A 15,584-nucleotide genomic window follows, 5' to 3' on the forward strand; every position below is an offset into this window, starting at 1 on the left:
AACAAAAGGCTCTTCCATGTCCGGATGTTTAAGGACTGGTTCAGCAGCAAACAACCATTTCAGCTTTTCGAATGCCACCTGACAGTCCATAGTCCATTCAAGGGCCCGGGAGGGCTTCGGTTTTACTTCACCTTTTGTTTTCAGAAGATTTGTTATCGGTAGCGCGATTTTAGCGAACAAGGGGATGAACTGTCTTTAGAAGTTAGCAAATCCCAGGAAGCTCTGTAGTTGTTTGCGGGTATGTGGTGCGGCCATTCCAACACTGCCCGGAATTTTCCAGGATCCATCTCTATTCCCTCATGCAATATGCGATATCCAAGATAGTCAATTTTGCTTTGGTGGAATTCGCACTTGGAGAGCTTGGCATACAGTTCAGCAGCCCTGAGTTTTTTCAGGACAGTCCGCACCAATTTCACATGGTCATCCATGTTCTCAGAGTAGATAAGAATGTCATCCAAATAGACCAGCACCCCCTTATACAGGTGCTCATGCAGCACTTCGTTGATCAATTGCATGAACACAGCAGGGGCTCCTTGTAGTCCAAAAGGGAGCACTCGAAACTGGAAATATCCCAGTGGACAGTTAAATGCTGTTTCCATTCATCCCCTCCCTTGATTCGCACTCTGTAGTATGCCTCTCATAAATCAAGTTTGGTGAAGATTTTCCCCTTGCCTAGGTGGGCTAGCATGTCTTTCATGAGCGGCAGGGGGTAGACATTTTCCATGCAAATGGCGTTCAGGTTCCTATAATCAACTACCAAACGAAAGGAGCCATCTTTCTTTTTCTGGAACAGTACCAGTGCTGCCACCCTTGGCCTGGCTGGTTGGATAAAACTCCGTTCTAGGTTTTTGTCAATGAACTTTCGTAATTCCCCCAGTTCTCGAGGGGTCATGGGGTAGATTTTTGGTTTAGGGAGCTTTACCCCGGGGAGTATTTCAATGGTACAGTCCGTGGCTCTGTGGGGGGGCAGCACATCTGAGGCCTTTTCACTGAAAACCTCCCAGAGATCCCATACTCCTTTGGAATCTTCTCCTCCCCCTCAATGTGGTCTATTGCCATCTCTGCCACTTTGTTTTCCACTCCGTCCTCTAGGGGGATTCTTCCCTCTCTAGTCCTGATTTTCTAGCGTGAATGCGCAAAACCCCCGTCTTCCAGTTAACACGCGGGTTCCATCTATGGAGCCAGGGCAGTCCAAGTATGAGGGGTCGCTCCATGCCAGGGGCCACAATAAAGCTGAGAGTCTCTAAGTGACCCCCCAATTGCATCTCAATGGGTTTGGTCACAAAACTGGCTGGGCCCTCTCCTGCTAGATCCATCTAGCTGACAGAAAGCAATGGGCCTTTTTAACATTTTTAGCCTCAGGCCCATCTTCTCCACCACTTTCAGGCTGATTATGCACCTAGTGCATGCAGAGTCTAATAGGGCTAACATCTGCGCATGTGCCCCTGTGGACGGCATCCTTATTTCTACGGGAATGAGCGTGGGGCCCCCAGTGTGACTCACCAGGTCATTGGAGTCGGAATCGGAGTCCATCCCGCTGTCGTTCGCGGTGGTCAGAGTTCCCAACTCACCCTGGTTTCGGGGAGTGAACTTAATGACTTCCCCTTTTAGAGCAGTTTTGTGGGCTTTTGCGGGCACTTTGTCAGCCTTCTTTGCCCCTGAGCCAGTAGGTTTTGGCACTGGCTTGGAGAAACATTCTGCGGCCCGGTGACCTTCCTTTCCACATTTGAAGCACGTGAAGGGCTTCGGCTTGGGTTTGAATTCTGTTTTCCCCACGGCCGTCTTTGGTGTCCCTTTGCGGTAGTGGGAGGATGACGGATCACCTGGGTGGCCCCCACGGAGTTGGCTTCGGGTCAGATCAATCTCCCCGTCCTCCGCTACTATGTACCAGCTCTGCAGATCTTCGGGGGGCCCCCATGCTCTACAGTCTTTGTAGACGTCTTCATTCAATCCACCTTTATAGCTCTCCAGTAGGGCCACTTCTGACCACCCTGTCATGAAAGGTGCCAGCTCACAAAACTCTTGGGTGTATTCTACCACCGATCTCCGGCCCTGCTGGATGCCCTTCATTCGGAGTCTAACCTTCCATTCAGCTAGGTGGTCCTCAAACTGCCTTCTAAGAGCCCCCATGAATAGGTTGTAATTTCTCAGCAAGGGGGAGTTGTTATTGTGGAGGACCACCATCCATTCAGCTGCCATCCCCTCTAGGGCATTCGTGATGCATCTCACTCGCGCCGCATCCGATAAGTAGTCCTCCCCCTAGTCCTGCATGTAGTTCCACACTTGGGTCAGGAAAAGCCCCAAGGTCTTCGGATTTCCTCCATACTTGTCGGTTAGGGAGGGAATTTTTGGGTTCTTTTGTCTCCGAGATGGAGCCTGCAATGCTGGGGCCCCCTGGACTGCTGATTCCCTTGCTTGGGTCCCAGAAGCCTGAGATGTTCCCTCCCCAGCTTCTTCTTTCTCTCCCCCACAAGCAGCCTCCTCTGGATCCACCCTGGGGTAGTCTCCTCCCTTCCCCACAGGGAATACATACGATACATGGCTTTTACGGCTTTCTTCGGCATCACTGAGAAGTTGCCTAGCCTGAGCAATCATGAGGCGCTCCTTTTGCTCTTGCATCCATACAGCCTCTCCCTTTTGGGGTCTGGAGCTGATTATTCCTTGGGGGGTCCTCTCCAGGTCCGGCAACCTCCCTACTCCCCTCGACCATCTGGCTTCCTCTGGCTCTTCTCTCAACTGTAATTTTTCCATCCACTCCGTGGCTTCTCCCTCCGGTTGAAGTAAAGTCATCGTAGAGCCAGATGCCCCCATCTGATCTTGATCACTCTCTTGATCAGATATCTTTTGGTTTCAGCTTCCTTGATAGTTATCCGGGATGGCTGGGAAACTGAGATTCTGCTTAATGTCAGGTATGCTTCCTTCAAAATTCAAGAAAGAATGACCCCAATTCCATTGTTTATAGAGAAAGGTACTTTTACTGAAAATTGAAGTGATCGCAACCAAGGAAAAGCAGAATCTGAGGCAAAAGCGTGAAAATTACAGATAGAAAGCATCCCCTCCCACTGTCCAACGTAAATCATCCAATCCAAAGGTCTCCCAGGGGTCAGGTGGAAGCATACGTCTGGCAGTGTCATCAATCAGGAATGCCACGACCGTTGATCCAATAGCAGCTTCAAAGATGCAGCACTATAGCTTAAGATTCACTTTCGTTTCTTCTCCTCCAGCACACTTCCACCCCCATGCTAGCTCCCCCTCCCCCTGCTACCGTGGCAGCCAAAGCAGTAAAAGGCGAAGGCTGACACCTGAGCTATATCTTTCAAAGATCCTGGAGCACAGGGGAACCATCAGAAGACTGGAAAGAGCTGACATAGTTTCTTCAAAAAAAGGGGGGGGGATTGATCTAGGAAACTACAATCCTATCAGTCTGACATCAATACACTTTATACAATACACTCTAAGAAGATCCTGCAAAAGATAATCAGGCAATGAATCTGTGTTCAATCTATTCTCCAAACCACTTGAAGATAGGACAAGAAGCTGGAGCTTTTAAAGATGAGATTGGACATCCATTTGTCTGAAATAGTTTAGGTCCCTGCTTAATCAGGAAGTTGGACTAGAAGATATCCAAGGTCTCTTCCAACTCTATTATTCTGTTAGATGTATAATCATTCTGTCTTAGTCTGCTTAGAATTAGTACAGCTTCTAATTCATTATAATCTACATCATATAAAAAAAAATCAACCAATATTATATGGAACACTTCAGGAAATCAATAACGCCCCAATTCTTGTTGTCAAATTTACATGGTACATTACCTTGCTTATGCATCAGATGTTGCCATGGGAAAAGCAAAGGGAAAGTCATGCAATCCTGCACTATAGGCATTACAGAGGAATGGTTTGAACAAATGACTTGACTGATACACATCTTTCCCAAGCCAGCTTTCACTGTGTGTAGTTATAGGAGGATCTTAGGGTCTTTTAGTTTTCTCACAGCCAGTAAGTTGGGGGTGCTTGTGTAGATCTGATGTTTTTCGTGCCATGTGAATTGTTGCTCTTCCTTTTACAGCAGGGAGAAGAGACTAGCAGTTCTGTTCCAGCAAGGTCACTGCCTTTCCCTGCTGTGGCAGCTCTTCAATCTGGATGTAGCCAGAAGTAGGAAAACGTTCACCCGTTTGGCAGCCCTCATGCAGGTGAACTGTGCAGAAGAGTCTCAAGATGAATCTCAGGTATACGTAGATAGCTTTCTTTTCTGTCCTTGCAGACTATCCCCATTCTTGTCTTGTTCCTTCTCTATACTAGAGAGAAAACTTGGTATCAAATGATATCTGACAATTCATGCTGTAGGTAATTTTGTTTGGATTAGCACTCTCATGGTTTGATTAATTGTTCTTTGGGTACTCTGTCCAATTTGATATATTCACAATGATGATAATTAAAAATCATACCTTTAATGCAGAGGTCAAGTGCAAGGATTCTTGTGAACATTAATGACTTTAATACTGAAACAGGACTTGGGTACTATCTAAACTACTGTAAGTAATGGAAATAAGCAGTTTAAATTCAAATACATATAGTAACTTCACTGGTTTGCTGTGGATGAAGTTACTGCACTATTAATTGATGCTTGGTTTTCTCATTATCTTACATTCTAACATTAATTTACTGCCATATATTTATTACTTAAGTTAAAAAGTCTTAGCTTATTTTTTAAGTAAAATTTTAAATAAAAAGAAACATAGTATAAAGAAAAATAAGAAAAAGAAATATAGGAAGAAGCAGCCACAATAGAATTAAACTCTCACTTCACAACTTTAGTAAAAAGGCAGTAATGTTGATATCATCCAAATATATATTGGAAGAAGGTGCCATGGTTATATTCCCTAATGTTCAATGCTTTGTTTGCTCTATCATCTGAATGTATTATATAAGACAAAGGACATTAAGACCATTAATACAATCTCATACTGTAAGTGGGTTCCTGTGGGGATAGTGGGGTTTTTAAGTTTTCTTGAAAATTCAACCATTTAAGACAAATTAACAAGATACTAGAATTTACAGAAACAAAAAAACACTGAAAAGTCCAGATATTCTCATTTTTAGTATCAAAGATCTTCCTGAACTATTATTACCAATTTTGGTCTTCAAATTGAAAAAGTTTGAGGAAAGATCAAGATAGGTCCTGCAAGTTTCTGACTAAACCAATACTAGATTCTTTCCACTAAAATGTTTTTAATAGGCACCAAAGTCATTTGTGCCTTTATTTGTAATGTCATAGATAATCTCTTCCTATATGGATTTCTCCCTCTGCTATCAAATGATGGGTTGCCAACATGAATGGATGAAGTATGAGTTAATGGCCATCAAACGTAGTTCTCATCTTCAAGTTGTTGGAGGAGGGTTACTGACAATTGCTAAACTAGCATCATCATTGGCTTACATGAAGCTTTGTTTGGGGAACATGCCTTTAGCCATCCAACTGGGTAAGTTAGCTTGACAGTTTCTAATGCAGCAACTCTTGGGCTCAAAAGATAGGCAGATATTTTTGGACTGCTTTTTTTTTTTTAGGTTATCGTGCACACGAGTTATATGAGCAGCTGAAGAGGCCTAACCTTGATGCTACTGTGCTCCATGATATTTTCAAAGCTCTTTATCTTAGCACCAGGTACTTGGTTGTATGTTTATTTTTTTTACAAAAAACGTGGCTTTCAGAATAACAGAGTTGGATGGGAACTTGGAGGTCATCTAATCCAGTGGTCCCCAACCTTTTTTGGCTTGGCAGCCTGGCGAGGGGAGAGGGGATAGTTCCCTGTGAGTGGTAGGTGGGTGTACGCAAGTGTGCACGCTCCATTTGTGCAACTGGCGGGTGTGTGCACCTACTACTCCCACAAAGGGAGCTTCATACATGAGTGCACTGGTCGCCGCTTCAGCAAGGGAGCTTCATGCATGAGCTTGCCCGCTGATTTTGGTTTTAATGATAATTGAATCTAAATTGAATTAAATAAAGCCAAGGTAGTCCAAGGTTGCATCAACAGAGGGATAGTATCAAGATTATGTTAAGAAACAGTTTATACTGCGCTGGTGAGTCTGCACTTGGAATACAGCATTCAGTTCTAATCAGCATAATACCAAAAAAGAATCACAATACAAAAAAAGAAGCAATGGACAGAAGCTTGTTAAAGAGAGAGCCAGTCTAGAACTAAGGAGACTAGGAGTGACATAACAATGTTCCAATATTTAAGGGGCTGCCACAAGGAAGAGGGTGTCAACCTGTTCTCCAAAGAACCTGAAGGCAGAACAAGAAGCAATGCATGGAAACTAATCAAGGAGAACCAACCTAGAACTAAGGAGAAACTTTGTGACAGTGAGAATAATTAATCAATGGAACAATTTGCTTCAAGAAGTTGCGGGAGATTTTAAAGAAGAGATTGGACAACCATTTGTCTGTTTTTCTGAGAAATGTTCCTGACAGTGAGAACAATTAATCAATGGAATATCTTGCTATCCAGAGTTGTTTGTGCTCTCATCACTGGATGTTTTCAGAAAAGATTGGACAACCATTTGACCAGGATAATATAAGGTCTCTTTCCTTAAGCAGGGGCTTGGACTAGAAGACCTCCAAGATTTCTTGCAGCACTATGCTATGACTTCTGGAAACAGAAATTAACCATATAGATTGGATCCATATAAGTTGATAAATTTAAATTCAGTTTGTGAGTCTGTAGTCTAGTGAATTCTGTAAATATAATATTAACAGAATAACAGAGTTGGAATGGATCTCAGAGGTCTTCTAGTCCAACCCCCTGCTCAAGCAGGAAATACTACACCATTAGTATCCTTTTTCTAATTCTAGAGCAGTCAGGACCTGGTTAGATAACCATATGTGCCCCCCCCCCCCTCTTTTCTCCTTCATAATTCTTGCTGCAAATCCAAAATTGAGATTTGTTTTGTGGGAAAGGTGCACAAGGCCTTTTGCACCTCAAAGTCACCAAAGTCACAATTGCCCAAAAGATACTCATGCAATGAGAAATCAAGGTTAAACCCATGTGAATGAAATAATACAATCATTGGTCCATCCTAATTTTAAAAAACCCAAATACATACTTCTGATGTGGCCTTGAAATTTTGTCTGCTTTGGTCCCAAGCAAGGGCAGCATTTTGCCCATCTCCCACTGATAATTTCCCAATAAATGATAGGGTTTCTGAAAAGTAATTTATAAATAACTTAACAAGCAACAAGACATAGTTTTTACTTGACTGACATAGTAGAAGTAGCAGTCTATTTACAGAATATAGGATAATTGAGCTTGAAGAGACCTTGAAGGTCTTTTAGTCTAACCCTCTGCAGGAAACCCTATATCCATTCTGGAGAAATGGCTGTCCTATCTCTCTTTAAATACTTCCTGTGATGGAGCACCCACAACTTCTGGAGGCAAGCCAGTTGACTGATTAACAGGAAATTTCTCCTTAATTCTTGGTAGGACCACTCTTTGATAAACTTCCTTCTGTTACTTCTTGTCTTGCCTTCAGGTGCTTTGAAGAATAGGTTGACCCCAGTGGTAAAATGTAAAATTTGTTACTACCAGTTCTGTGGGTGTGGCTTGGTGGAGGGGGGGTGTAATGTGACTGGGTGGGCGTGGCCAATTTTTTTTTTTTTTACTTTTAAAAGCATTTTTTCTACAATCTCTTTAGCCAAAGAGATTGTAAAAAAATGCTTTTAAAAGGCTCTGACGATCCCAGCTGAGCTGCGCAATCATCAGAGACTTTTTTTTTTTTTACTTTTAAAAGCATTTTTTCATGGCAGGAGCTTTATACATCCCAGTCAAATGGTTTTCCCATCTCTTTTTGTAAACCTCCAGTGATGGAACACCTGGAACTCCAGAAGGCAAGCTATTCCATTGATTAATTGCTCTCACTGTCAAAAAATTTGTTCTTTCTTCTATGTAGAACCTCTCTTTAACAAGCTTCCACCATTATTTCTTGCTCTGCCCTATGATGCCTTACAGAATAAATTAATCCCCTCTTCTTTGTGACAGCACTTCAAGTACTGGAATATAGTTAGCTCTGTCCTGATCCTTTTCTTCGATAAGATAGACATAGAGCTTTCTCAACCATTACATAATTTAGCCTCCAGACCTTTTATCATGTTTGTTGCTCTTCTCTACACACTTTCCAGGATCTCTTTTTTTGTATCATGGTGACCAGAACTAGATGCAATGTTCCAAGTATGGTGTATCACTTCTCATGTCTTAACACTATCACTCTGTTGATGCATCTTGGCAGTTGCAGCACATTGCTGGCTCATAATTAAGTGGTGCTCCACTAGAGCACCTAAATCCCTGTCACAGTTACTACTGTTAAGCCAGGGACTGCTTATTCTATACCTACACATTTGATTTTTCTTTTCTTTTTTTTCCATGTTTTATTAATTTTATTTATATTCAATCCAGTTTTCATCAAACAGTGTTTGGTCTGAGTACAGTAATTTTTCATCAGTCATAATATTCATTTTTGTTATAGCATTCATCACAATAATAGCAGTAGTACAATAACATAGTAATATAATCACAATGATACTTAACATCCTCCTCTTTAACAATTCTCCTCATTAGGATTCCCTCTTTTAATTTCTCTTCCTTTCTAACTTCTATCTTTCTTATCTAACCATCAGACCTCTATAAAATCAAGTTTATCCCATTTCAAAGAACAACAAAAAGTATAAGAAAAAAGAAAACTAAATAAAATAAAAAGACGGGGAGATGGGAGAGAAAAACCGCTCAAAGTAACACCAGGGAAAGGGAAACCATCCCTTCATCATTTCTTGCCTGCTTCAGCCTTATTGTTGCTATGCTTTAAATAGAAAAGGGAGGGGAGGAAGGCAAAACCAAACACCGCTAAAGAATAGAAAAAGAACATCTAACCATTGTCTATTGCCTGCCTCAGTGCTTTTTTTCTGGCCTGCCTCCCATATTCCTCCCTTACATCTCTGATTCTATATCTATTTCCTGAATATTTGATCTAACTATTGCTCCCCTCTCCACCCTCTTCAACTGCCTGGTTTCAAAGCTTCCTATCCCTGCCCCTTTCTTCCTTTCCAAGATATCATCCAACCCTCTCAATATATTTCCCCCCAAGTTTTATTCATCCATCGCTATTCTTTTCGTTATTATCTCCACTTTTTCTTCTTCCTCATTCTTCTTCTTTTTGTTGGTTCCTTCCTTTCTTCTATTGTTTCCTCATTTTCCAACAGAATTTGATCTTCGCTTAATTAGTCCTTGTATGGAGTTTTCTATTTTTTCCATAGCCCCTTTAAATCCTCTTTCCATCCTGTCCATTGCTATTTGAAAAAGTAAATCCAATTCCTTTACTATTCCAGTCATTTTTTATGAATCTCCAGGGAGAAGATGTTAAAAATTGAGGTATAAAGTTCTTTTTTTATCTTTTAACAGTCTCTATTATTCCCCAGTTCCAAATACTCATTTGTACATCTGTGTCCTATCAAAGAACTGCAGTGCTTACAGCTTATACTCTTTCCACTTTCCACTGTGTTTTCCTCAGTAAACAAGTCCCAGATGTAGACAGCTTATCTAAGTCTTAAAAAAAGTCTTACAGCACTGTTTATGCTATCCAATGTCGTAATCAAGTTTCGTTTTTCCACTTTCTTTCACTTTCCCTCTGAGTTTTACTTTGGCCAGGAGATGTCACTGTTGCACTGTTTTTCTTCTATTCCTTTCCCTTGGCTTGCTTTGTCTGGTAGTCTTTCCCCCCCCCCCCTTTTTTTTTTTTTTTCTTTACGATTCCGGAGCCAACTAAAGTTTATAAATAAAGTTTATAAAATCCTTAGATGACCAATCCGTTTTCCTCCTTTTAACATTTTAATGTCCAATTAATCAAAACAATTAACACTCCTTATTTCGGATCTCTTTCTGCTCTGAGCTTATGCACCACTGATTTAGGGGGTGGAGGTTTGACAGAGCCCCACTGTTAGTCAGTCTTTTTAGAAAGGGGCATTTCTGACAGAAGTTAAAATATTAAAATTTCTCACCCAGCCAACACACTGTTCTTTCTCTATTTTCAGTCTTTCTTCATTCTCTTCTTTGGCGCTGCCACAGACTTGAACGGCACAATGTCCATCTTTTTCTCTTTGCCGAATTGAGAGCTTTCCCTGGTCCAAAGAAGGAGGTTAGTGATCTCCTTGTGAACAACAGGGCATTTTTCTCTTCTTCACCATCTCTTCAGGATGGCTTAGATCCGTTTGGATCCTCTGGCATAAGGAATTCGGCGAACTTCCATAGAGCTTATGGAAGACTCGTCCGTTCCGCTCCAACGTCAGCTCCTCCCTCACATTTGATTTTTCTTGCCTAAGCACAGGACCTTACTTTTCTCACCACTGAACTGCATCTTATTGGATAGGGCCCAGTGTTCAAACCAAGATTGTTCTGGGTCTTGAGCCTATCTTCTAAAATGGGTGTCAAACTCAATTTCATTGAGGGCTGCATCAGGGTTGTGTTTGATCTTGGGGGGGGGGTGGCATGGGGCCGTGGTCAGGGTGGATAATTGCTAGCTCGACATAACTAGTCTCAGGGGCACCAGTGGCGGCCCGGCTGGGGCTGGGGGGATCCATTGTCTCCAGTGGAGGAAGGCGCTCCAGGGAGAGCACCAAACCCTTGTTCTCCAAAGGAGCCTTGCCATCTACTGGTGGCCAAGTGCTAAGGCAGGACTTCCCTCCCTCCCTCCCTTCTCCTTCCCTCTTTATTCTCCTTTCTTCTTCCTTTCCCTCTATCCTTCTTTTTCCTTCCTTGCTCTTTTCTCATCTTTCCTTCTTTTTCTTTTTCTTTCTTCTTTCCCTTTCTCCTTTCCTGTCCCTTCTTGGATGCTCAAATGGAAAAGGGGAAATATTTCTCCTTTTGTTTTATTTTGCTTTCAGTTTGTTTTGCTAGCCCTCTACCAGCAAAACGGAACCCGGGGGCGGGGCCCTAGGCCCCATTTTCAGCCTGGATGGCCTCCTGAAGCCCTCTGCCAGCCCTGATTTTGGCTTAGATGACCTCCTGAACCCCTTGGCCCCCATGGGCTCCATTTTCACTGATAGAGGGCTGCAGGAGGCCATCCAGGCCAAAAACAGGGGAGGACCATGCACAGCCCTCCCAAGCTCCATTTTCGCTGGCAGAGGCACCACGGGTCAGTCCTTCGCCATTTCCATGGCTGCCCGTGGGCCAGAATTATGCACCCCACAGGCCAGATGTGGCCAATGGACCTTGAGTTTGACACCTCTGGCAATTCCTTCCAGCTTCGTGTCATCTGCAAATTTTATGAGTTCCCCTTCTATCCCATCATTCTAGATCATGTATGAAGATGTTGAAGAGTACTGGACCTAAGACAGAATATTAAGATACCCCACTTCATATTTCATCCCATGTCAATGTAGTTTCATTGAAGATTACCTGCTGAGTGTGGTTGGTCAGTCAATTGAGAATCCATCTGGTGGTGGAGTCATCTCCTTCTTTTTTCCAAGCTTCAGTAACTAGGAAAAGAATCATGGTTGTCACTAGATCAAGAAAAGCAAGGGTTTAATTCTTAACAGGTATCAAAGTATTTTAACATAGTGGAAAAATTAGGAGAGAGCCTCTATTTTGGCAACCTTTTTTCAAAAAAATTTTCCCACTCTGCAGTGAAACTTCAAAATAGTTTTCACTGACATCAGTAGGAGCTGTTTTATGTTTCATTATAGTGAAGGAGTATTCACTCTTGATGTGTTTTTAGTGTGATTCCAGGCATTGCAAACAACACACATACTACATGGATGTGCTTTGCCCACTTTGGGCTTTACTGCTATCCCTTCCTGGTATATAACACCAACATACTAATCTAAGCCAAATAAGTCTTCAAGATGAAATACATTTCTTACGTTGCTTAAATTGTGGATAATGTACATGAAATATTTCAATACCCAGGCAAATATGTCTATAATGTAAACTTCATATGTAAGTCATACATAAGAGAATGTTTTTACATACTTATATTACATACATATAGAGAAAAATAAACCTATATGTGAATGAACAATTTGGCCAATATATTATATTTATTTAGTTGCCAAATATATATAGTCATCCATATCATGTGTTTTGGTTTGATTCCCAGCACAAACCCTACCAATAACAACAATAAGTTGTTAAGAGGGTCCATGTTTATATATAATGCTTACACTACTGTCATCCTCAGGCACACACATAGTTACCAAGTTTTCACAACAAACCAAGACAACTCTTTTGGGAACCAGCTTCTTGCAGCTGCATAGAAATGTTTCCTCCTGCTTCTTCTTAGATATCAAGATTCTGTGCAAGTGTTGAGTTGCCTAGAAGATCTCACCTTTCGAGATGACAATATTATTGGACAGTCACTCTTCATTTCGGGGTGTCTGAACATTATACTTTATGCTGGTAAATCCAGAGTCCTTTAAACAGTATCTAAAATGCATGTTTCAATTAAGAAAAACAAATTAAAAACAATTATATCTACCTTTCAACAAAATGTTGTCAAGGCAGTGGGTGTATCTGTACAATAATTAAAAGACAAACAATAGAAGAGCATTTTTAAATCTGAAAAGAAATAATCTGTGAAAAGACCAGTCTTATCTCGCAGAATGATGGCTATAGATATTTACTCAGAATTAAACAGTACTGATTTCAGTGGGCTTACTTAAAGAGAGAATGTAGAATTGAGGTTGTGCTCCAAAACAGATTGCTCTAGGATCAGAACCCAGGAGATTCCATGAAGTGGGCTGCTTCATGAAACCCTAACAATTACTACTTGGGGGCTGTCTTTGTGCTCTATCAATCTGCTCTAATTTCTGAACTCTCTTGTTCAGAGTTCTAAAAAAATTTAAAGTCTACATAATCACTTATACCATCACTAAATTTAAATGTAATTTTCGTTATTAAATATTCCACATAACCCTAGAAGGTAGATCACTATCAATGTTAACATTAACATATAATCAGAAAAAAAATCTGTTAAGGAACCCAAATTGTAATTTGTTAGCCTTCACAGCCACCTGCTAACCAGTTCCACCCAATAGTCAGTAAAGTGACCAAGTCTTGTTCATGTCCATATAATCCATATATACCAGGAGTTGAGATTGACTTGAAGAAAGCTTTACTTCTTGGACACAGGATAAGCTTAGGAAATATAATTTCAGGTTAGGTATCACCTGAATATGTAACTTTAATAGTAAGGTTATATATTATTTTAATATTAAGGACTTTGTGCAAATATAGAAAGGTCAAAAAAGTTCATTTTAACATTAACAAATTAGCCAACATGATTACCATCAGAAATATTTTGAAAATAAAAAGACACTAGTATGAGATACTAACAGTCATCCTAGCAGAACTTCTCTCTTTTGACACTCAAGGCAAATTAGAGTCTCTTGCAGTATTTTCACCCCGTGGCATGACTTGATCCAGGAGCAGAAAGCAAGACAAAAAGATCCACATATCAGAGAAGAAAAGCTTTATTAATCAGATCCAAATATTTTGACAGATATTTTTCAAGAGCAAATCTTGAAAACTTGTCAGGCCTCAATAATAATTTTTTTTTTCACAAAACATGGCATTTTTATCTCTTTCTCTTTTTTGATCTTTGACTTTTCATGTCTGGCCTACTCTTGTTGTTATACCTCTGTATGCCCAGAGATATTAAGCTATTGCCAAATAGGCATTGCAGATCTGCTGATATTTGCTATGCATACAGTATTACTAGATTCCATGAACAATATAGTTGTTCCACTGAATTTTTCTTCAAATGATGCAACTGTTAATAATATTGATATATGTTATCTTCTATGTGCTATTGAACATTTGTAGATATTCAGCTTTAACTGGAATACGATACATGCTTAATGATACTTTTTTCCCCCTTCCCCCCAGGATTTTGTTTTAAGCCATTTAAGTACTGCCAGGATTTTATTCTCGCTAATGAAACAAACTGCATCCTCATGTCTCAGAACAACATCATGTTGAGTTTGTATTCTTCTCTGGCAATTTGGTAACTTTAATTTTTTGTAATGCTATTATATGACATGATAGTTCTTCCTTTTTATGTTGTAAGATAGAAATTTATAGTTGATCCATGGCTTACTGGAACTCAGTGTTACTGTTGGAGGCTGCACTGTTCTCTATGGATATATGTACCTGAATCTTCCTCTGACCTGACTAATGATTATTGAAACATATTTTAAACTATAACAGAAATGGGATTTTCTGTGAAAGAATCGTAAAGGGTTGATATAGAAAGGAAATTAATTCTCTGCCTATACCCCACTTATTTCTTGTGGTTAAGTCACGAGGAGCCAAAGAATTAATTACACTCTTCCAATCTACTAGACACTGTTGCATACCAAATTAATTAATTCTTGTCATCTGATAGTAAATTGTTTAACTTAATTTAATTAAATGAATAATTGGGTCAGCTAGAACTTTTTGTACTGTATGACAAAAAAACCCTGTAATGGATTTCCAGGGACTAATGTTACCAATGTATAGTATAATTCTAACTCTGAATCTTATAAACCATATTCCTATCAACTTCCATCATCCATTTCTCTTTTTGCAACATTAGTTTGTTTTTTGAGAAAATAAGTACATTTCTAAACTATGAAAGGAGTGCAGAGTATAAAGATATATATTTTTGGCCTTGATGTCCTTTCATTCTGAAAACTCATGTTTCTATATACCTCATTAGGAAAGGGTTGACTCTCCTTCTACCTAACGTGTGAGTTTATCATTTAGGTTTGCCAGACTTCAGCAATGGGATAAATTCATAATACCATTTGAAAAAGCAAGGCGGTTGGTGAGGAGAACATGTGCTTCACTCTGTTCTAACCATGGATTCTGTAAGTTGGTAGAGTGTGAGATTCTGTTGTTAAGAAAATATATAGAAGAGAGGCCTGACAAAGTCCGTGAGATGCATAACAGGATAACAAAGGTGAGAAATTCAGAGATGGGTATGCAGAAATTTATTTACTTATTTAGCAATTTCTTGCAAGCACAAACAGTGGACTGTCAAATCAGTCCTCTGATATTTTCATAATCAGTTTATAATTTCATCTAAAATCTTTTTTGTTTTACTTTAGCAGATATTAAATGATAAGCATTATTATTTTAACAGCAACAAGAAGTTTGGCTTATGATAACTAAAAAAATATTTCTAATGCTGCTTCTAAAACCCACAAAATTGGATTTTAATATATATCTATTATGATCCTTACCATATAAGCTATTTTAGCCTTTATGGCGACAATAGTTCTACAATCTAAGGAAGGAATTGGAATGGTTTGTGATCCTGCTAATTTATTTACTTGGCTCTCCTATTCCTATAGTGCTAGAATCCAAATTATGATAATAACTAAAAAAATTCAGGTATATCTGAATCAAAAGATTGGGAAAGCTCTTCCTATTGGATATCTGCTGGAATAAAGACTTTATAGTTCAAAGGTAATTCTAAGGTGAATAGGGGACAAGGGTTTTGATTTATTTCCTGAAAATAATAATAAACTTCTCCTTGCTGTCTGTATCTTCTATTTCA

At 40.0% G+C, this 15,584-nt stretch overlaps 1 protein-coding gene and 1 long non-coding RNA gene across 2 annotated transcripts in view; one reads left to right on the forward strand and one right to left on the reverse strand.

Moving 5' to 3' along the window:
- The window catches only part of ADCY10 (adenylate cyclase 10), a 199,965-nt gene extending 184,490 nt beyond the window's left edge, over window positions 1–15,475 (forward strand). The window contains exons 25-31 of the mRNA XM_070941042.1: window positions 4,069–4,228; window positions 5,278–5,482; window positions 5,568–5,664; window positions 12,324–12,439; window positions 13,928–14,045; window positions 14,789–14,849; window positions 15,419–15,475. Coding sequence (XP_070797143.1) covers window positions 4,069–4,228; window positions 5,278–5,482; window positions 5,568–5,664; window positions 12,324–12,439; window positions 13,928–14,045; window positions 14,789–14,849; window positions 15,419–15,475 — 814 coding nt within the window. The remainder of the gene's footprint in view (window positions 1–4,068; window positions 4,229–5,277; window positions 5,483–5,567; window positions 5,665–12,323; window positions 12,440–13,927; window positions 14,046–14,788; window positions 14,850–15,418) is intronic.
- LOC139313742 (uncharacterized) lies at window positions 11,440–13,437 on the reverse strand. The gene is made up of 3 exons (XR_011600157.1): window positions 13,376–13,437; window positions 12,369–12,466; window positions 11,440–11,520 (listed from the first exon to the last, which is right to left on the reverse strand). It is a non-coding gene; the product is annotated as an uncharacterized lncRNA (long non-coding RNA).
- Window positions 15,476–15,584: the final 109 nt, after the last annotated feature.

This window comes from Pituophis catenifer, unplaced genomic scaffold (genome assembly GCF_029215685.1).
Source record: "Pituophis catenifer annectens isolate HBS135680 unplaced genomic scaffold, rPitCat1.0.hap2 SCAF_3, whole genome shotgun sequence".
NCBI classification, from domain to species: Eukaryota; Metazoa; Chordata; class Lepidosauria; order Squamata; family Colubridae; genus Pituophis; species Pituophis catenifer.